Raw genomic sequence first — 23,270 nt, 5'->3', positions numbered from 1 at the left:
CCCAGCATTTTGTTTTTATTCCAGATCTCCACCATCTGTAGTATTTTACATTTATATTATCTAGATTATTTTCCATCAAGGGAGTCAAATAATATGGGAGGTAGACAGGAAAGTACAGGCCACAATTAGATCAAATTACAAGCAGGCTCAAGATGCCAAATGGCTTATTCCTGCTTTCAGTCTGTATCTTTATACATATCCAAATTCCTGCCTTGTACATTATAATGTGTCAAGACTGCTACTTACATTTTTTAATTGTTCAAAGTTAGTCAAATCCAAGGGTTCAAATGCAATGCAAATCTGCAGGTATGTAAGGAACAAAAGCACGAGTTTCAATTCATGAGCACCCCAGAAAAGAAATTTGGAAAGGATTCATTGATTATTGGCAGTCTTGGAGGGTCCTCCACGCTTGAACTGATCTGACCCGAGTGTTTGATGCTGACACTGGGTGCAAAAGCAAAAATGTTTGTCTCACAGAAAAATCTCACCTCTTTCAAAATTCAAAATAGATTGTTAGAAATGTACAGTTCTTTAAAATAACTGTGAATTAGAAAAGATGGACCAATTTCTGGGTTTAAAAAAAACTTGAGATATGACATTTTTGAACTGAAATGCCAAAAAGTCATGTTTATGAGAAGTCAGATTAATTTGTAAATTCAAGATTTTGAGAGAGGTATGAGTTGGATTTTATGCCTTCACTTGATTAACAAACTTGACTTGGAATAGATGGGGTCTATGTATTGAAAGTTGCCTTGTGCAGTGATTGGAATGAGGTTAGGTCAAAAACAAAGTTGCTGTAAAAGCTCAGCCAGTCTGGCAGCATCTGTGAAGAAAAAAAACAGAGTAAATGTATCGGGTCCAGTGACCCTTCCTCAGAACTCAGTCACCGGACCCGAAACGTTAACTGTGTTTTTTCTTCACAGATGCTGCCAGACCTGCTGAGTTTTTCCAGCAACTTTGTTTTTATTCCTGATTTACAGCATCTGCAGTTCTTTCGGTTTTTATACGAGATTAGGTAAATCTCAATGAGCATATAATCCCTGATTGGGGCTGTTAACCTGGGCTAATTGGGGACCTTTGGTTGGCTGATGTAAACAGGAGATTCAGAGAGTCTCCTCTCTCAAGGGACTGGCTCTGAGCTGGCTGGTCAAAGCCCATGTACCGTTCACTAGTGAAAAAAAAAAGGATGACTTGGTGACAGAACACCAGCCGCTGTGTAGTTATTTCAGTGGCGATGAGAGAAAATGGTACGCTTCTGAAGAAAATTTGCCACAACAGTCATCTTTGAGTTGGGCTAAGCATTTCTGGCATTACCCCTTTATTTGGGAAGCTTGACTAGTTTGGTCCTGTTCCCAAAAACTGAGCCCAGTATGTGGAAAAAATACAGTACTTTTTCTGGGCAAATGACATTGGGGCAGATGAAAAGCCACCAGTAATCCTTCTGACTGCTTGCAGGTCCACAGCATTTTCGGTTATTAGGTGCCTAACTTTCCCTGAGGCACCAGATACCAAAACCTTTCAAGAGTTGAGGGATTTAGTAAAAGAATATTGGGACCCAAGCCTCCTCTAATTCTGAGATGCTATTGGTTTTATTTAACTGTTCAAGAACCAGGGGAATCTGTACCAGGAGTTTTGAAGAAGTTAGGATGACTGGCAGAGGCATGTGATTTTGGGTTAACCCTGCATGAGATACTAGGGACCATTTGGTATATGGGATTAATGATGTAATCATGCAAAAATCTCCGAGGTGAAGCCCAAGTGGACTTCAAACAGGCACTACAACTGGCTTTGTCATTAGAAAATGCGGCAAGTGGAGCATGTAAGCTAACAAAGAGATGGCAGGCCAGTTGAACAAATACTTTGGATCTGTCTTCACTAAGGAGGGCATAAATAACCTTCCCGAAATGCTAGAGGACAGACAGTCAAGCATGGAGGCGAAATTATAGGTATTCTTTATTAGTCAGGGATTGGTATTAGGGAAATTGATAGGATTAAAATCCGATAAATCCTCAGGGCCTGATGCTGGAATTATAGGCCCCTTTTTCTCTCTTCCTCCATTTTAAAAAAAATGGGGTTACATTAGCTACCTTCCAGTCCATTGGGACTCTTCCAGAGTCTATGGAATGGTAGAAAATGATCACCAATGCTTCCACTATTTCGAGGGCAATTTCCTTATACATTCTGGGATGCAGAGCATCAGGGCCTGGGGATTTATCGGATTTTAATCCCATCAATTTCCCTTGATTAGCCTGACAGTGGTGACACAATATCGGTCCAAGTCAGGAACAAAAACAAAGTTGCTGGAAAAGCGCAGCAGGTCTGGCAGCATCAGTGAAGGAAAAAACAGAGTTAACGTTTTGGGTCCGGTGACCCTTCCTCAGAACTAATGGTGGCTGGGAAAACGTCAGTTTATATGCAGAAAATAGGGAGGTGGGTGGGGTAGGGAGTAAACAATAGGATAGAGCCCAAAGAGAGAGAAAGACAATTGGACAGACAAAGGAGTTGCTAACGATCAGGCTGGAAGGGTGAATAGTTGTTAATGGGGATTGTTAGTGACTAACAACAGAGGGTGTGTAGTGGCAGGCTATGTGGTAACAAGGCCTGGTGTGTGGGGTGGGGGGCTGGGACATGGGAGAGTTTTGGCCCTAAAATTATTGAACTCAATATTGAGTCCGGAGGGCTGTAGGGACCCCAAGTGGAAAATGAGGTGTTGTTTCTCCAGCTTGCATTGGGATTCACTGGAACACTACAGCAAGCCACGGACAGAGATGTTGGCCAGGGAGCAGGGTGGTGCATTGAAATGGCAGGCAACAGGTAGTTCAGGGTCTTTTTTGCGAGCAGAACGTAGATGTTCTGCGAAGCAGTCGCCAAGTCTACGCTTCATTCCCCCAATGTAGAGGAGACCACATTGTGAGCAGCGAATGTAAAAGACTAGATTCTGGGAAGTGCAAGTGAAGTGTTTGGGCCCTTGGATACTGGGGAGGGAGGAGGTAAATGGGCAGGTGTGGGAGAAGGGGTGAGAGCGGAAGTGTGGGAGATGGGTCGGACCTGGTTGAGGGCCCTGTCGACAACGGAGCTGGGGAATCCTTGGTTGAGGAAGAAGGTGGACATTTTGGAGGCTCCCTTGTCGAAGTTGGACTCATCTGAATATATGCGATGGAGATGGAGGAACTGAGAGAACGGGATGGAGTCTTTACAGGAAGTGGGGTGTGAGGATGTATAGTCCAGGTAGCTGTGGGAGTCAGTGGGTTTGTAATGGATATTAGTCCAAGTCAGCACGGATTCACTAAAGGGAAATCATGCTTGACAAATCTTCTGGAATATTTTGAAGTTTTAACCAGTGGAGTGGACAAGGGTGAGTCAGTAGATGTTGTGTATCTGGAGTTTAAAAGGCTTTTGATAAGGTTCCACGCAAGAGATTAGTAAGGAAAATTAAAGCTCATGGTACCAGAGATAATGTACTGACATGAATAGAGAACTTGGCAGACAGGAATCAGAGTTGAAATGAATGGGTCATTTTCAGAGTGGCAGGTGGGGTGCCGCAGAGTTCAAGCTGCGGGACTCCAGCTGATCACAACATACATTAACAATTTGGGTGAAGGAATTGAATACAATATCTCCAAGTCTGCAGACAACATTAAGCTGGGTGGCAGTGCGTGCTGCGAGGAAGATGCTAAGAGGCTGCAGGGTGATTTGGACAGGCTGGCTGAGTGGGCAAATGCAATACGATGTGGATAAATGTGAGGTTATCCACTTTGGTTGCAAACACAGTAAGGCAGATTATTATCTGAATGGTGGCAGTTTAGGAAAAGGTGTGGTGCAATGAGACCTGAGTGTCATGGTGGAACAGGAGTTGAAGATTGGCATGCAGGTGCAGCAGGTGGTGAGGAAAGCATACTGGCCTTCATAGTGAGAGGATTTGAGTAAAAGAGGAGGGATATCTTGCTGCAGTCATACAGGGCCTTTGTGAGGTCACACATTGAGTATTGTGTGCAGTTTTAGTCTCCTAATCTGAGGAAGAACACTTACTATTGACGGAGTCCAGTAAAGGTTCACCACACTAATTTCCAGGATGATAAGACTGACATATGAAGAAAGACTGGGATGACTGGGCTTACACCTGTTGGAATTTAGTAGAATGACAGGTGATCTCATAGAAACATATAAAATCCCGATGGGACTGGACAGGCTAGATGTGCGAAGTATATTCCTGATGTTGGGGAAGTCTAGAACTAGGGGTCACAGATCAAGGGATAGGTTAATCAGGACTGAGATGAGGAAGAATTTCTTCAGTCAGAGAGTTGTGAACCTGTGGAATTCTTTACCACAGAAAGCTTTGGGGCTAGTTAGCGATATATTCAAAAGGCCCCTGCGGCTAAAGGGATCAAGGGATATGGAGAGAAAGTGGGAATGGGATACTGAAATTGCATGATCAGCCATGATCATATTGAATGGTGGTGCAGTCTTGAAGGGCTGAATGGCCTACTCTTGCACCTATTTTCTATGTTTCTGTGCTTACAGGGCATCCCAATGAAAGTGCCCTCACCTGTCCAAGACTACCTGAGTGTAGATAATCGCAGAGCCTCATGCAGGGCACATCCTGAGCAGAGGGACCTTAGGCCAGCCCACAGCAAAACCCCAAAACAAAGCCGAGCCTTGGCAAAATGGTTAAAAAGTTCTTCAGGACCTGAGCCGGCACACCATTGCTGCTGGTATATGGACTCAAAACAGCAAAGGAGACCTACGAGGCCTGACTTCAGTAAGAGAATTCATAGGCCAGTATCCAGGAGAGTAGACACCCTGGATGGTCCACCTATATATGATTGGGAACAGTTAAAGTGCAACTCCAAATCAGAACCAATCAAAATAAATGCCTGGTTAAATGGTCACCTGGTTCTCCTGGAGATCGATACCTGCGCACTATATCAGTGGTTGCAGAACCAGCCTTTAACAAGTTTCAAGCTGGACTCCAAACCCTAGGTTTACGCAAGACCCTGGCCAGACTGAGAACATACAACAGGGAACTGTCACAAATTAAGAATTCCGTCCAGCCTCCGATAGCAAGCAAAAACATAGTTGCTGGAAAAGCTCAGCAGGTCTGGCAGCATCGGTGAAGGAGAAAACAGAGTTAATGTTTCGGGTCTGGTGACCCTTCCTCAGAACTGATCCGATAAGAAGCAGTTGGCGCAGTTACCATCGATTGTAGTAAAAGGCTGGGGCCCATGCTTGATGAGGCAGTATTGATTGAGAAAGATTCACCTTGATTGGCTCAACAATTTTCGATAAGAAAATGGCTGCCTGAGTGAAGTCCTAATTAAATACACAAAAGCTTTCCACGAAGGTCTAGGGAGTATCAAAGGAGCCAAGGCCACCTTACATGTTGACCAGAAAGCAATTTTGTGATTCTGCAAGACCCGCCCAGTGCCATTTTCCTTATGGGCAAAAGCAGAGGCAGAAATCAAGAGGCTGGACAGCGAAGGAGTCATCAAATCAGTGCAGTTTGCGGAATGGACAGCACTGGTCGTATCAATTGTGAAGCCTGACAGCTCGGTTTGCCTTTGTGTGGATCTTAAGCGCATGATAAACTGTTTCTGGCAGCTGGATAAATACCCAATCCCTCGCATAGAAGACTTGTACGCAAAACTGGTGGGAGGATTGTCCTTCACGAAGCTGGACATGAGCCATGCGTACCTGCAATTGCAACTAGATGAGGGGTCCTAAGAAGTATGCCACAATTAATACCCATAAGCCTTTGCACCAATATACAAGACCGCCATTTGCAGTATCATCAGCCTCTGCTTTTTTCCAGTGGACGATGGAGAACATTTTACAAGGTCTACCCCTGGGTTGATATTTATCTGAAGATGTGCCAATAACCAGGAAGACCAATAAAGAGCACTTGGAGAACTGGGACATTTCTCAGCTTAAACATTTCACTCCAATGCTGGCCACATGCCTCCTCTAAGCGAGAGAGACAGTTTACTTCAGGGGACAAAGTTTGGTGCCGAAACCACAGAAATGGCCCTGCATGGGTATGAGACGAGGTAAACATGAGGTCAGCTATCATGACATACAAAATTCAAGTAGGTGAGGCGGTTCTGAACAAACATGTGGATCACACGAAAGCTGCTACCTCGGAAACGGAGAAAGAGCAAAACATACCTGGCCCCTCAGAACAGCATCAAAGAAACCTCAGAGTCCGAAATGGATGCAGCCTCAATACCATTACTGGCTGAAGAAGAGGAGGAATCTCTCCCGAGACGCTCCTGGCGCAAGAGATGGGCTACGGTCCGGTACATGCCACCTGTGTCCAAGTCAGAGTCGAAGGAACCAGACCTTGGGCGAAAACGTCCCAGGAAAAGCTACAAGACAAAGAACAGGCCTACATCCCCGGATTTGGTGGGATAGGATAGGGGGGATGTGGAATGTAGTGATTGGAATGAGGGCCAGGTAGATCTCATTGACTATGGGATCTCTGATTGGGGCTGTTAATCTGGGCTAATCTGGGAGCCCTGGCTGACAGATATAAATTGGAGAATCAGAGAGTCTCTTCTCTGTAGGGACTGGCTCTGAGCTGGCTGGCCAGAGCCAATGTACTATGTACATGTAAATGAAGAGTGACTTGGTGATGGGAAACTGGCCTTTGTGCAGCTAGTTCACCTAGCAACATCCTTCTGGAGTTAGTTGCAGTTTTCCAGAAACTTCTGTGCCTGTCAGGGGTAAAAGAGACCTCATAAATTTTGTAGCTGAAAGCTAAAGTCTGCTTCTCTCTCTCCTTCTCTTTCTTACTTGTAAAAGAGAAGAAACTAAAGATTAGATTTTAACTCACTCTCACCTGAACTCAGATCTGTCAGCATTTCAATCTTATTGTCAGAAAACCTGTCTCTAAGAAGTTTTCCCATTTATTCTTTGAGTTCAAACCTTTGGCCCACTAGGATATTTTTCCCCATTTTGCCTTTTTAGACAGAATAACCTCTGTATAGCTATTTTGAGCAATCAGATTTCGCACTTTTACATCCAAAACTCAAAGTTGCTGCTGAGATTATTTAGTGCCCGCTTACATTAATGGAAATTTTGAGACTCAACAAGACAATAAATCACTGTATTAAGTACAGCAAATTTTGTTTTATCCGGCACCTTAAGAACCAGCACTCTCAATAAACCGGCAAAAATTATAGACCTCAAATACCATGTAGTTTACTGTATTATTATATCCAATTATTTGCCTCAATGTAAATATTCTTGTTCAATTGAATGGCCACACGAAATATCAACAGCTGACTCAATTTCAAGTCCATTTCTCCTCAAATATTGTGATCTACCACGATGTCCGAGTAGTCGGTTGGGGGTAAGAGCAAGAAGGTTCTCTGCAATCAAGTTTTATTTAAGGCAAAGTTGCATTATTATTTAAGTGATTTATGCCATAAATAAAGTATAACAGTGATGTGTATTTTCCGCGCATTATTTTTTAATCACTTAGAGTATATTTTTACATTGATTATGTGGACTTCTTGATTATCAGGAATATTTGATTAACTGGCACACTCCTGGTCCCATAGGTGCCGGTTAATAAAAGGTTTGCTGTAACTCCAAGTCTCAATGAGAACAGAAGTTTTATCTCATACTAGAGTAGAACTTATTTTTCCAATTGTACACCAGGTGAAAAAAACAGAATATGACAGCCAAGATGGTTACAATTCTTCCGTTAGAAAAAAGAATTTTGCAACAGATATAAATTCACCATTATACGTGAAAGAGATGGTTTCATTAGATAAATTTCACAATATCATTTAGATTATTTCTTACCACAGTATCCACATTCCAGATCACCATAGACCTTCCTGATCTTTTCAAAAAGACTGACATTCAGTTGTCTCTTCTGCAAGCTGTCAAGTACTTGCTGGAAGGCTCCAAGATCTACACTATCCTTTTGAGCTTCTGTTCTTGATGGAATTTTCTCAAAAGTCAAATGAGTACCAGTTGAATTGCACAAATCTTTAGCCCCATCAAGCTGGACCATTTCAAATGAGTTTTCATTTTCGACAACACAAGATTCATACTCTTTGAGGGAATCAGTACCATCCTGCTCTGTGGAACTAGACCGATGGTTTGTGCTTTCAGAATCTACCACAGTGTCACTGCTGAGAGGTAAAGCTGGCAAGATTTCACCCTTACACTCATCCACAGACCTATGCTCATTGTTTGATGGCATGTTGCTTTCATCCAAAGAAACTTCTTCATGTTGGATGGCCTTGGGACCATCTGAAGGATTGTCAACATTCTCCGAATGGACCTGCATAATTTCTTCTTGTCGAGTCAGAGTCTGTATGGGAATGTTTGCACCTTCATTTTCAAGTTCTACAAGAACTTGGTGCCCATGTACATCTTGGTCACAGCCACTGAAGTTTGTACCATCAACAGCATCCTCCAAGGCCTCTGGCTGAATGTCACCTCCTGACTCCAAAAGATAGAAGCTCTGATTAATGGAGTCATTGAACACAGAATCCTCCCCCAAGTCACTGTGAGCATCCTTGACATGACATTTTAACTTGACAGAGCTGACAAATTTCTTTGTGCACACTGAACAAATGTAGATAAATTTATGCTTGCGAACATGTGCCTCCAGTGAATGGTATTTTGTGGCACCATGATCACAGAGCTCACAGGCAAATGGGCGGTCATCGCCATGGACCAGCATATGCCGATCACGGTCTGATTCATTTTTGAACTTACGCTCACACACATGGCAATCATACAGCAGTTGCCGTTTGCCCTCCCTCGTTAGCAGGCGCAGCTCATCATAGACCTCTTTGACTTTCTCTTCATCCATGTCATGGCTCTCGTGGATGTGCTTGAGTAAGTTCTTGACATCAGAGTATTTCTTTTTACAGAATCGGCAATGCTGCTTGATCTTTTTGTGCACACGTTCAATGTGCACTTTCAGGTGCCCTTTGCTGAGGCAGGTAAAGGCACAGTAGTCACAGCTGAACTTTTCCCCCGTGTGTTTACGTATGTGGACAATAAGGTTCGCCTTGATGGTGCTGGCATAGTCACATTGTGAACATTTGTAAGGTTTCTCATTGGTATGAATTCTGAGGTGAGCTTGAAGTGAATGCTTAAATTTAAATACTTTATTGCAATATTCACAGGTAAAAATCTTCAGCTGTGTGGTCCCTTGTCTGAAAGAACAGAAAGATTCCCCAATGAGTTTTCAGCCGATTTACACAATGTTTTGATTGTTGGTATGTAGCAGAAACCTTGATAATGATTCACTTTAGAATATTAAAAAAATTCAAAAGTTGTAAAGTCAAATCACACTTTAAGAAGTTGAGTAAGTAATCTAAGCTCATGGTCTGGTGTAGTAATGAAAGAGTGCGATCTCTCGGATGAGACGTTAAACTGAGGGTCCGCCTACATTCTCAAAATAACATAAAATATGAGATGACACTATTTGAAGAAGCAGTGTTATAACCAGAATGCTTGTCAATTCTATATTCCTATTTACCCTCAACCAATAACATACCCAAAATATTATTATTTTGTTATTACCTCAAAATAGTTATTACCTCAATGCTGTCTCTGAAATCTTGATATGTGCAAACTGAATCAAAAATACATCAAAACAACAAAAATATTTTACTGTAGAGTGCAATGGGACATCATGAGATCATGAAGGCACAATCAAAGCAAATTTTAATTCTGCAGGCATTTCTGGAATATCTTTCTGCCTAAATCCTCACCATTGAAGTGTGAAGCTGGCTAGCTATTCAATCAGAGGGAACATCACAACAAAGCACAATTATATCCTGATCCATTGGTTACACCCAGCAAAGATCACTTGTAAGCACCAAACAACAGGAACACTGAGAAAAAAAAATCCACAATTACTATAATCATTCTAACTATGATCTTTCAGAATTCTGTAGATACAGGAGTCATCTCACTGGATTGGAAAATTGTGCATGTCACTCTGCCTTTAAAGAAAGTCAAAAGAGGAAAACCAGGGAAATACAGACCAGTTAGCCTAACATCTATGGTGGGGAAATTGTTGGAGTATATAATCAAGGGTGAGGTAACTAAACAGCTTGAACATTTCCAGTTAATCGGGGGAGCAAGCATGGATTCATGACAAGTAGGTAATACCTGACAAACCTCAGGTGAATTTTTTGAAGAGGCGATTAAGATGGTGGACACAGATGTCTATGGATGTTGTTTTATATATGGCTTTCCAGAAGACTTGATAGAGTCCCACATAAGAAACTATTAACCAAGATGGAAGCCCATGGAACTGAGGGTTAATTACTGACACAGCTTGGAAACTGATTGAGTGGCAGGCGACAGAAAGTAGAGGTAATGGGTCAGTATTCAAATTGGCAGATCACAACCAGTGGTGTCCCACAAGGATCTGTGTTAGGGCCTCAATTATTCACATTATTTAATAATGGATAATGGCACAGAAAGTCATATTCATCCAAATTTGCTGATGGCACAAAGTCAGGTGGCATTGCAGTCTATGTAGATGATAGCATAAAATTACAAAGGGATATTGATAGACTTAAGTGAATGGGCAAAATTGTAGCAGATGGAGTTCCATGTCAGTAAGTATGACATGATCCATTTTGGACCATTTTGGGCACTGTCTAGATGGTATGATGTCAAATACAGTGGATGTCCAAAGAGAATTTGGCATTCAGTTACATACATCTTTAAAATGTCACAAACAGGTGCAGAAAATAATCAAGAAAGCTAATGGAATTGGCCTTCATATCTAGTGGACTGGAGTATTATTGCTGGACCGTTAATCCAGAGACCCAGATAATGTTCTCGGGACCCAGGTTCGAATCCCGCCATGGCAGATGGTAGAATTTGAATTCAATAAATATCTGGAATTAAAAGTCTAATGATGCCCAGAATCTATTGTCAATTGTTGGGAAAAACCCACCTGGTTCAATAATATCCTTTAGGGAAGGAAACTGCCATCCTTACCTGGTCTGGCCTACACGTGACTCCAGACCGACAGCAATGAGGTGGACTCTTAACCGCCCTCTGGGCAATTAAGGATGGGCAATAAGCGCTGCCTGGCCAGCGATGCCCTCATCCCATGAATGAATAAAGAAAAAAATGCTCAGTATTGAGTATATTCAAGACAGAGATTAACAGATTTACAGATATTAAAGATATCAAAGGATGTGGGAGTAATGCAGCAAAATGTTTTTAATGTAGAACATAGCAATGATCAAGTTGAATGGTAGAACAGGCTTGATGGGCCAAATCCCTACTATTTCCAATGTTCCTAAGTAATATTCCAAGGTGAGGACAGCCACATTAACATATAATGGTCTCATACTCTAAGAATGCACTGCAGTGGCAGAAGATTAATCTTTTGGATATTAAGGCTGCTAGAAACTCTATTGATACCTGATAAACACTTACTAAACTACTTTTCCATGTTGAATAACAAAAAAAGCTGCTTGAATACAGAACAGTGTTAACAAATCCTCTGAAGTCACTTATCAAATTAATCAACAGATTTCTTCTGGCAGAAGACATTAGTCATTGTAGAAACAAAATCAGAAATTACTGGAAGAGCTCAGCAGTTCTTGCAGCAACTGTGTAGGGAAATCAGAGTTTTGGGTCAAGTGACACTTCCTCAGAATGGGTCACTTGACCCAAAATGTTGAGAAAGGTTGAAAAGAGGTTGCGGGGGTTCAAAACAATGACAGGTCTGGACAGATTAGACAAAGTGAAACTGTTCTCATTAACAGATGGGGCAACAACTAAACGATACAAAATTAAGACGAATGATAATAAAATCAAAACAACATTAGGATAAACCTTTTTTAAATGAAGCAAGTGGTTAGAAAATGGAGTACACTGCCTGAGTGTATGGTGGACAGGCAGATTTAATCATGGCTTTCTAAAGGGAATTGGATAAGTACCTGAAATAGAAAATTTGCAGGGAAGTGGGACAAATTAAACTGTTGTTGCAAAAAGCTAACATGAACTTATCCCTCTTCTGCAACGTAACCATTCTATAATTCTATGCTTCTCTCACGTACTTGACTACTTTCCCTTTGAAAACATTCCAAACATGTTTTTGATTTCCACATTCCAATAGGTGTATACTAGCCTTCAACAATTGTCAGCTCCCTTGACAACTCAACTCCCTTGTTCTTTCCACAGTTACTATCTGTCAACATTAAGAGAAAAAAACAGAAGGAAAAATCACAAGAAGGAATTGCTCTATGCAGTAAGTTCTTATGCATTGCAATATTAAAGGATTCTATTAGGCACTGGAAATGTAATACTTAATAAGAAGAAATATGCAGCTAAAAATTACCAGAGCAGGAGAGTGGAACTCCTGGATAACTCTTTAAAGTGCTGGCTCCTTTCTATGCTACGTGTTTCTAAATTCTGATTTGCACTTTGCTCCAAAGTAAATGACTATCGTTATACACTGTTAGCCATATACTACCGTAAGGGTTTAATAAGGACAATTTTAACTAAACCAACAAGAAACTGAAAATCAGGTGTAACATTGGTTTTGCACTTTGTCAATCCTATTCCATTTAAAGGCAATGAAATTCCCTCCCTTTCAGCAGCTCGGGTGTGTCAACATTGCAATGGCTGCAGCGGTTCATGGAGCTGACCCAGGGCCATCTCCAAGAACAATTAGGGACGGGCAAGAAAGAACAGCTTTGTTAGATTTGTCCACATTCCATGAACAAATGAGAAAATATAATACAAGATGTGGTGTAAAAAAAATCTGCATTCCATCCAATTCCTAGAGGATTTCTGCTCAAATTGTTAGATTATTCTTGCCTTGTTATAACTTCCTGTTTTCAGCTGTACAACTTACTATTCCTCCTACGAATCTGAATATACAACTCTGTTCCTTTACCCAACTCCATTACAAAAATGGCAAAGATTTAAAATTTCTCCTATCAAATACCTTCTGAAAATCAATGTACATTGAATAACAGAGGAGTGTCTATCCTCCAGAAATTTAACTGGGTTGGTCTGACATGACTTTCTGTTGATAAAGCCATGTATTCAATGTTCAGCACATAACTGTCAAAATAATCTAGCCTTAATAAATGCTAGCAACATGTTCAAAATCTTTAGGTCTCCTCTGCTTTTTCAAACCCCACCCCTGACATTTCTCAAATGACTGAGTAGTACTTAAAATTATCCAATAAAGAGAGACATTTTCTAAATCTACAGCACTTTGGAAAATTATGACTTGTGTATCTTCCAATTTTTAAAAATAAATTTCCAATTTTTTTTAACATTACCAATTTGTCCTATTAAATCCACAAAGTTCCTCCCATTGACATATTTTTAATGTTCTCTTGAACCAGGTGCTTTTTGCTTTCATCATCTACTGAAAACATATGTTATCATCTGATAAACCGCAAGGTGATTTATCCCACATTCCTTAAGTATACAGACCAAGTTCTTCAAAGGTACTTGAATGACTAAGAGACATTCAATTTGGAATTAATTCTGTGGTCATCTTCTGCACTGTTTCCAAAACATCGATTATCTGATCAAAACTGAACACTGTATCTGAAGAAAGGCTGAACTAAGGTCTTATGCAGGATGGAATTTGCATGGCCTGCTTTATAGTTTATCTTCATATAAAGACACCAGTACAATATTTGTTCTACATTTTCATCGATTGGTCATGAACTGTCAGAGGTCAATTAACAATCAAGAACCTGACACAAATGTTCTGAGGGCAAGTATTTCAATCACAGCATGGCAGATGGTGAAATCTGATTTCAATAAAAATCTGGAATTGAAAGCTATCCTAATGGTGACTATGTAATATTTATTCATGAAACTGCTTCTATGTCACGAATGTCCTTTGGAGAAAAAAAATCTGACATCTTTATTTGTGTAGGTCTGGCCTGCATATGAATCCATAGCCACAGCAATGTGGTCGACTCTTAACTGCCTTCTGAGCAATTAGGGATGGGAAATAAATGATTACTAAGCCAGCAACACCCACATCCATGAACGAAAAAGCAATTGTATTCTGCTATGTATCAATATATTTAATTTTATTATTAGCATTCTACCATTCTGTACAGTGATAATGGTGTTGCTGATTAATCATAATGAACTGTTTCTATCAGTTTTTCTTGGTTCATTCATGAAACGTGGGCATCATTGTCTGGCCAGCATTTATTGCCCATCCCTAGTTGTCCTTGAGAAGGTGGTGGTGAGCTACTTCTTGAACTATTGCAGTCTACGTGCTCTGGATTGATGCACAATGCCATTGGAGAGGGATTTTGACCGAGTGACAGTTAAGGAATAGCAATATGTTTTCAAATCACAATGGTGAGTGACTTACAGGGGAACTTGCAAGAGTCCATGTATCTGGTGCCCTTGTCCTTCTATGTGGAAGTAGTTGTGGGTTTGAAAGGTCTGTCTAAGAATCTTTGGCAAATTTCTGCAGTGCACCTAGTAGATAGTACAAACTGCTGCTACAAGTGTCAATAGTGAGGGACTGGATGTGGTACCAATCAAGCAGGTTGCTTTGTCCTGGATGGTGTCAAGCTTCTGGAATATTATTGAAGCTGTACTCAGCCATGCATGTGGGGAATATTCCATCACACTCCTGACTTGTACCTTGTAGATGCTGGACAGGCTTTGGGGAGTTACTTGTCGCAATATTCATAGCCTCTGACCTGCTCTTGTAGCCATTGTGTTTATGTGGTGTATCCATTTAAGCTTCTGGTCAATGGTAACCCCAAGGATGTTGATAGTCGAGGTTTCAATGATGGTAATATCAGTGAATGTCAAGGAATGGTGGTTAGGTAGTTTCTTGTCATCTCAAGCATGGATATTGTCCAGATCCTGTTGCATTTGAACTTGGACTGCATCAGTAACTGAGGAGTCGCGAATGGTGCTGAACAGTGCAATCACCAGCAAACATCTCTACTTCTGACCTTATAATGGAGGGAATGTCATTGATGAAGCAGCTGAAGATGGATGGGCCTGGGACACTATCCTGAGGAACTCCTGCAGAGATGTCCTAGAAATGAGACGGCTGACTTCCAGCAACCACAAACAAGTTCCTATGTACCATATAGGACTCCAACCAGTGGTGAGGTTGCCCTTTGATAAGCATTGATTTCAGTTTTTGCAAGGGTCTTTAATGCCACACTCAGTTGAATGTGGCCTTGATGTCAAGGGCTATCACTCTCAACTCACCTCGGAAATTCAGTTTGTTTGTCCATGTTTGAACCAAGGCTATAACGAGGTCAGGAGCTGAGTGGCTCTGGTGGAACACAAACTAGGCATCACTGAGTAAGTTATTGCTAATCAGCTGCTGTTTGATAGTCCTATTGATGACACCTCCATCACTTTACTGATGATTGAAATTAGATTGATGGGGCAATAATTGGCTGTATTGGATTTGTGCTGCTTTTCATGTACAGGACAGACGTGGGCAATTTTTCACACTATCAGATAGATGTCAATGTTGTAAGTGTACTGGAAGAGCTTTGGCTAGGGGAGTGGCAAGTTCTGAAGGACAAGTCATTGAAATCATCCACCCAGAGTACATTTTGCTCCCTTGCCATCCTCAGTGCTTCCTTGAAGTGTTGTCCGACATGGAGGAGTACTGATTCATTCGCGGTGTTAGTTTACAACAGACCCAACCATGATACAAGGGAAACACCATCAGAAGAGAGCTTTGGGAAGTACAAGTACAAAATCACCTGCTCCCCCCAAACATTTACAGTTATCACATGTTATGTCTCAATGTACAAATACGCTAGATCCCAAAATACTCACTAATTTGTATCAATACCAACTGATGCCAGTACAACCTTAGGGAATATATTTTGGAGACCTGTATGTTGAACTGACACCAACTGCAAGAAAGAAAAAGACTTGCATTTATATAGCATTTTTGAAAACCATCAGACACCTAAAAGAGCTTTATAGCCAATACAGTACTTTTGAAGTGCAGTTACTGATGCATGGTAAGAAACACAGCACAGAAACGCCTATAAATAGCACTGTATTAATGACTGAAGAATGCACGTAAGACAGGATATTCTCTTCTTTGAAATAGTGCCATGGAATCTTTTACATCCAGCAGAGTAGCAAATAGGGACTTGTTTTAACATCTCATTCAAAAGACCACACCTCCACAAGTGTAGCACACGTTCAGTACTGCATTGTTGAGCCAATCTTGTTTTTCTGCTCAAGCACGAATGAAACTTGACCTCACATCTTACAACTCAAAATTAAGGACATTTCCTACTGAACCACAACTGAAATATCAACAGAATCCCCCAGTTCCTCTTTCTAAATCCAGATGCCCATCAATAGTCAAGTAAACCGATTACCGACTACATACGCAGCTATCTCATTTGTGCTCGTTCTTGGTTATCATTACCTTGCATCCACCTGCAATGGTGGAGGTAATAATAAATTAGTTGAAGCAAAAGATTCTGCGTCATCCAAAGCTTTTTTTTCTGTATGCAGACACACCTGAAAGAATTCTGAGGCAGTTCCACTGGTGCTTGCTGTATAGCATATTCCTGGTAACCCTTGCGTAAAGATGAATCTTGGCCAATAGTTTCTGGATCAGCTGCTGCAGTTTCCTCAGCTGGTGTGGCCTCTACAGGAATAATCTTTGTGGCACCTGAAGTACACAAACAGATATTTCAAGTCATCACAAAGGTTAGCAGGCACAAGGCTTGGCAAAAATAACATTTTATTTAGATGTAAACATGGGCATTCCTTCAAACAGATTGATCAGCATTTGAAATTAGATTTGTCTGAGATAGTGGACTTGAAATTTGAGATGTGCTGGCTGTGGGGATGGGCCTGATCTGAAAGTGAATGGGCCACGCAGAAGAAATAAGCTCAGTGTGTTGTTGGTTGCTCTTGAAAATCAGCCACTTAATTCCATGCAATGTCCAACTTTCCAGTTCAATCAGCAATGGCAAACATGATTTGGACATATATGACTTGATCATAACTCTAGTATTTAAAGTTGAAAGAGCTGGAGCTGGCCAGAAGAAAACCGAAAGTATCGGAAAGGAGTTCAGACACACAAAGGTGCACTTTCACTGTCATTTCCTTAGATATACTTTTGGGGCCTGTAAGTAGATGGAGAAAGGTGCACTTCCATAGCAACATGAGCAACAAACTTGCAGTTGAGACCATGAAGGCATAATCAAAGGTCTTGGAGGAAATCAACAATAGAATCATTTAGCATGCTCTTGGACTGAATGCAGAAGAGGTTTTAATCACGTAAACAGGTGATGAAAATATAAGCATTGTGGCATACTCATTACATTTTGCAGGGTGCATCACCCCACCCCACCCCACCTGTTCTGCTTTATCAGTGCCACTTCATTCTACCAGTTCTCACACGAACTTGTTACAGGTAGAATTTTGGAATAGATACAGCACACCGTGTTAGCTTTCTAAAAATCAGCTAATTCCACTCCCACACCCTTTCCATAAAGCTCTATAAAATTTCTCTCTTCAGTGCTTATTCAATCCCCTGAAAACACCAATTGTATCTGCACCATCAGTGCAATCTACATCCTAAATACTCAGGCACAACAAAGCTTTCCTTAACATAGCCATTGGAAAAAGAATCAATCACCATAAATTGATGTCCTTATTTTCTCAACCCTTCAACCAATACTCTGTCCAGGATTTTGAACATTACTGTTAATTCTCCTCTTAACCTTCTCTATTCTAAGGGGAACAACTGCAGCTTCTCTAAGGTATCCACATAACTGAAATTCTTTATCCCTAGACCAATTCTCGTAAATCTTTTCTGTATTGTCCCCAGTGCATTTACTTTCTTTTTAAAGTGCACTTCCTAGACTGGATACAATACTCCTGCTGAGGCTGAAGCAGAGATTTTAAATGGTATGTTTTTCTACTTTATACGTTCCATTATAAAACCCAGAATTCCATTTGTGTTTTTAACCACTTTCTCAACCTGTTCTGTCAACTTCAATGATTTGTGCACTTACAATCCCATATCTCTTGGTTCCTGGAGTCCTTGTAGAATACTGTTTTTTACTTTATATTGCATCTACTTGCTATTCCTACCAAGATATATCAGTTCACATATCTGAATTCAAATTTATCTGCCACATGACAAGCATTTCATCAGCCTAAATTCACTTCAAGTCCATCACAAGCCTCCTCTCTGTTCACAATACTTCTAAGTTTTGTGCCATGTGCTACTTTTGAAATGAACAATTAATATCCAATTTATTAGAGCAAACCAAGTAAAGGAGTAGTCCTAGTAAGATTTTGGGAGAGAACCAAGGATATACCTTTCTACAAACCAAAAAACAAACATCCATTACTATTCTATTTCCTGTCAGTTCGCTAACGTCATACCCATATTACCACAGACCCTCTTATTTCCCAGATTTCAACTTAGTTGTCAATTGAATATGTGGCTATTTATCAAATAGCTTTTATACCACAACAATCACATTACCCTGATCAATCATCTCCGTTAACTCATTGAAAAACTCATCAACTTAATTAAATATGATTTACCTTCAGCAGAGAAAAGAGGGGGTGGGGAATGAAATATTTCTGCATCTACCATTACAATAAAGCTTTTACTTGACTGGTTGTAGTATGGGTTACCTCAAAAGAACTCACACAAAACAATGGCAACTGTACTACAAGCTCAATCATTGAAGGTCAAGTACTTTGAAAAGAAATAAGGCAGTAAACAAATAAAAGCTTATTGCTACTCACCTGGAATAGCTTCATGTGCTGCAAGAACTACACTGATAATTGGCTTCTTTCCTCCTGAATTTTGATCAAGATCCTTAAATGTCAAATTTTCATTCTTTTGTAAGCGTGGTCTTTTCATTGATCTTTCTCTTTCATCATCCAACTCTACTTCAGGATCTGTTCTGTCTACAAAGAGAAACAGAGATCCATTACAGTTTTGATACACCAGAATTTATCCTTCAACCTGTTCCGATCCTAGTACGATTAATTTTGATTGCAATTCAGAAATCAATTAGTACTATAAAGGAATGAAGCAAAGTAACATTATTGTGCCATGGAGAGTACGATCAACATATTAAATTCCCAATTTTAGCCATGCAATCAGGAGTCCCCTCACAATCTCTTGGAATACAATGGTTGCTTTCACATTTCACGTTATCATTGTGCTGTTTCCTTCATATTTTCATCATTTACTTACCTCCATCCAGGTCATGTTTTTACCTTTATTTCTCAATACTTAATGGATAAATGTCATTGAAATTCAGTAGAAAGATAAGGAATGGCCCAAGGAAGAAGTGTACAGTTTCTGACAATGATCTGGATTCAGATCAGGATTCTGGAGTATTTTTAAGTATCTGTTGACACTGTTTGATATGGTGAAGTGACTTTCTTAAGAATCTTGTGGATTGTCTCAGACACTGTGATGGACTTTGTCACAACTGGCAAAATGTCAGCAGTTTTCAGAGTAGTTAAAAACTGTCCTGAAGGCTCTTCAGTGGGATAGATGTTTTTCATAAGATTAATTATTTACATGGCTGTTTAGTTACAAAGCATCAAGTAGGTAAAAGCCTCAAGGATGAACTACATCATTGCAATAACATTGAATTAACATAGCATGTCAGAGAGATGCTTTTCCATTTCACTTTTAAGTGATATATTCAGACTTCCTTTCCTCTTCTCCTGAAAATCCTCATAATGTAAAGATATGAATCCTCAGATTTAGAAGTTATTTTAGAATTTCAGTAGTGCGATTCTGGCCCTTCGATCAACTCATTATTTCTTGTTATTCCTTCATGGGATTTTGGTATCATTGGCTAGGTCAGTATTTATTGTCCAAGCTTAATTGCTCTCGAGAAGGTGGCAGTGAACTATTTTCTTGAACCACTGGAGTCCATGTGGCAAACCTACAGTGCTGCAGGAAGGGAGTTCTAAGATTTTAACCTAAGCACAGTGAAAGAACCACAATATAGTTCAAGGTCAGGATGGTTTGTGGCTTGGATTGGTACTTGCAGCTAGTGATGTTCCCATGCATCTGCTGCCCTGTCCTTCTCGGTGGTAGAGGTCACAGATTTGGAAGGTGCTCTCAAGGAAGTTTGATCAGTGTTAAAAAAAAAAAAAATTTTGAGTGTTATTGGAGCTTATCCATTTAGGTGATAGGAAATTCTGGACAGATCACTTGGCATCAACCTAGGCACCGGAAAAGACAACGGCAAAAACAGCCATGTCAACCCTGCAAAGTCCTCCTCACTAACATCTGGAGGTTAGTGCCAAAATTGGGAGAGCTGTCTCACAGACTAGTTAAGCAACACCCTGACATAGTCATTCTCACAGAATCATACCTTACAGACACTGTCCCAAACACCACCATCACCATCCCTGGATATATCGTGCCTCAATGGCAGACCCAGCAGGGGTGGCAGCACAGTGGTATACAGTCGAGAGGGTATTGCTCTAGGAGTCCTCAACATTGACTCCAGACCCCATGAAGTGTTATGGTTTCAGATTAAACATGGGCAAGGAAACCTCCAGCTGGCTAACACATACCGTCCTCCCTCAGCTGATGAATCAGAACTCCTCAATGTCCACCACCAAGAGTGGCCTGACAGCAGTACTACTGATTGAACTGGTCGGATCCCAAAGGACATAGCTGCTAGACTGGGTCTGCGGCAGCTGGTGAGGGAACCAATGAGAGGGAAAAACATACTTGATCTCATCCTTACTAATCTGCCAGTTGCAGTTGCATCTTTCCATGACAGTATCATTAAGAGTGACCATCGCACAGTCCTTCTGGAAACGAAGTCCCACCTTCACATTGAGAATAACTTCCATTGTGTTGTGTGGCACTATCACCGTGCTAAATGGGATAGACTTCACACAGATCTAGCAACTCAAGACTGGGCATCCATGAGGTGCTGTGAGTCATCAACAGCAGCAGAATTGTACTCCAGCAAACAGATGGTAGGAATTGCCGATGCTGGAGAATCTGAGATAACAAGGTGGAGAGCTGGATGAACACAGCAGGCCAAGCAGTATCAGAAGAGCAGGAAAGCTGATGTTTCAGGTCTGGACCCTTCTTCAGAAAACGAAACGTCAGCCTTCCTGCTCCTCTGATGCTGCTTGGCCTGCTGTGTTCATCCAGCTCTACACTTTGTTATCACTGTACTCCAGCACAATCTGTAACCTCATGGCCCAGCATATCCCCAACTCAACCATTGCCATCAAGCCAAGGGATCAACTCTGGTTCAGTGGAGAGTGCAGGAGGGCATGCCAGGAGCAGCACCAGGCATACCTGAAGATGAGGTTTCAACCAATTATGCCTACTTGCACGCCAAACAGCAAAAGCAGCAAGTGATAGACAGAGCTAAGCGATCCCACAACTAACAGATCAGATCTAAGTTCTACAGTCCTGCCACATCCAGTAGTGAATGGTGGTGGACAATTAAACAACTCACTGGAGGAGGCAGCTCCACAAATATCCCCAACCTCGATGATGGAAGAGCCCAGAACAGCAGAGCAAAAGATAAGGCTGAAGCATTCGCAGAAATCTTCAGCCAGAAGTGCCGAGTGGATGATCCAACTCGGCCTGGTCCAGTGGTCCCCAGCATTACAGATACCAGTCTTCAGCCAATTCGATTCATTCCATGTGATATCAAGAAATGGTTGGAAACTCTGGATACAGGCCCTGACAATCTTCCGGCAATAGTACTGAAGACTTGTCCTCCAGAACTTGCCACTCCCCTAGCCAAGCGGTTCTAGTATAGTTACCACTCTGAAAAATGTGGAAAATTGCCCAAGTATGTCCTGTGCACAAAAAGCAGGACAAATCCAACCCGGCCAATTACCGCCCCATCAGTCTACTCTCAATCATCAGTAAAGTGATAGAAGGCATCATCAATAGTGCTATCAAGCAGCACCTGCTCAGCAATAACCTGCTCAGTGACACCCAGTTTGGGTTCCACTAGGGCCACTCAGCTCCTGACCTCATTACAGCCTTGGTTCAAACATCGACAAAAGAGGTTAAGTCCAGAGGTGAGATGAAAGTGACAGCCGTTGACATCAAGGCATAAAGGAGCCCTAGCAAAACTGGAATCAATGGGTATCAGGGGGCAATATCTCTAGTGGTTGGAGTCATACCTGACATATAGGAAGATGGTCGTGGCTGTTGCAGGTCAATCATCTCAGGTCCAGAACATCTCTGCAAGAGTATCCAAGGCCCAACCATCTTCAGCTGCTTCATCAATGATCTTCATCATAAAGGTCAGAAGTGGGGGATGTTCGCCGATGATTGCTCAATGCTCAGTGACTCCTCAGATACTGAAGCAATCCATGTTCAAATGCAAAAAGATCTGGACAATATCCAGGCTTGGACTGACAAGTGGCAAGTGACATTCGTGCCACATAAATGCCAGGCTATGAGCATCACCAACAAGAGACAATCTAACCACCATCCCTTGACATTCAATGATGTTATCATCACTGAATCCCACACTATCGACCTTCTGGGTATCATCATTGACCAGACCTCAACTAGGCTCACCACATAAACATAGTGGCTACAAGAGCAGGCCAGAAGCGAGGAATACCGCGGTGAATAACTCGCCTCCTGACTCCTCAAAGCCTGTCCACCTAGGCACAAGTCAGGAGTGTAATGGAATACTCCCCACTTGCCTGGATGGGTGCAGCCCCAACAATGCTCAAGAAGCTTGACACCATCCAGGACAAAGCAGCCCGCTTGATTGGCACTGTAAGCACAAGCATCCACTCCCTCCACCACCGATGTGGAGTAGCAGCAGTGTGTACTATATACAAGATGCACCGCAGAAATTCACTAAAGATCCTCAGACAGCATCTTCCAAACGCACGACCACTTCCATCTAGAAGGACAAGGGCAGCAGGCATATGAGAACAGCATCACCTCCAAGTTCCCCTCCAAGCCACTCCTAGCCTGACTTGGAAATATATCGTCATTCCTTCACTGTCGCTGGGTCAAAATCCTGGATTTCCCTCCCTAATAGCATTGTGGGTCAACCGACAGCAGGAGGACTGCAGTGGTTCAAGAAGGCAGCCCACCACCACCTTCTCAAGGGCAACTAGAGATGGGCAAGAAATGCCGGCCAACCAGTGATGCCCACATCCCACAAATGAATAGAAAAAATAACTGTCACCACAGAGATAGTAGGAACCGCAGATGCTGGTAAATCTGAGATAACAAAGTGTAGAGCTGGATGAACACAGCAGGCCAA

At 41.6% G+C, this 23,270-nt stretch overlaps 1 protein-coding gene across 1 annotated transcript in view; it reads right to left on the bottom strand.

Annotated features, from left to right (window-relative positions):
* LOC125480963 (zinc finger protein ZFAT-like) overlaps nucleotides 1-23,270 on the bottom strand; it is a 92,373-nt gene that overhangs the window by 58,626 nt on the left and 10,477 nt on the right. The window contains exons 2-4 of the mRNA XM_048596180.1: nucleotides 18,769-18,933; nucleotides 16,513-16,666; nucleotides 7,807-9,179 (exon numbers count right to left, since the gene is read on the bottom strand). Of these exons, the coding sequence (XP_048452137.1) occupies nucleotides 7,807-9,179; nucleotides 16,513-16,666; nucleotides 18,769-18,933 (1,692 nt within the window). The remainder of the gene's footprint in view (nucleotides 1-7,806; nucleotides 9,180-16,512; nucleotides 16,667-18,768; nucleotides 18,934-23,270) is intronic.

Source organism: Rhincodon typus, chromosome 4, assembly GCF_021869965.1.
Source record: "Rhincodon typus isolate 14 chromosome 4, sRhiTyp1.1, whole genome shotgun sequence".
Lineage (NCBI taxonomy): Eukaryota > Metazoa > Chordata > Chondrichthyes > Orectolobiformes > Rhincodontidae > Rhincodon > Rhincodon typus.
Note: the sequence above shows the minus strand (reverse complement) of the source record. Positions and strands in the feature narration are given on the sequence as shown.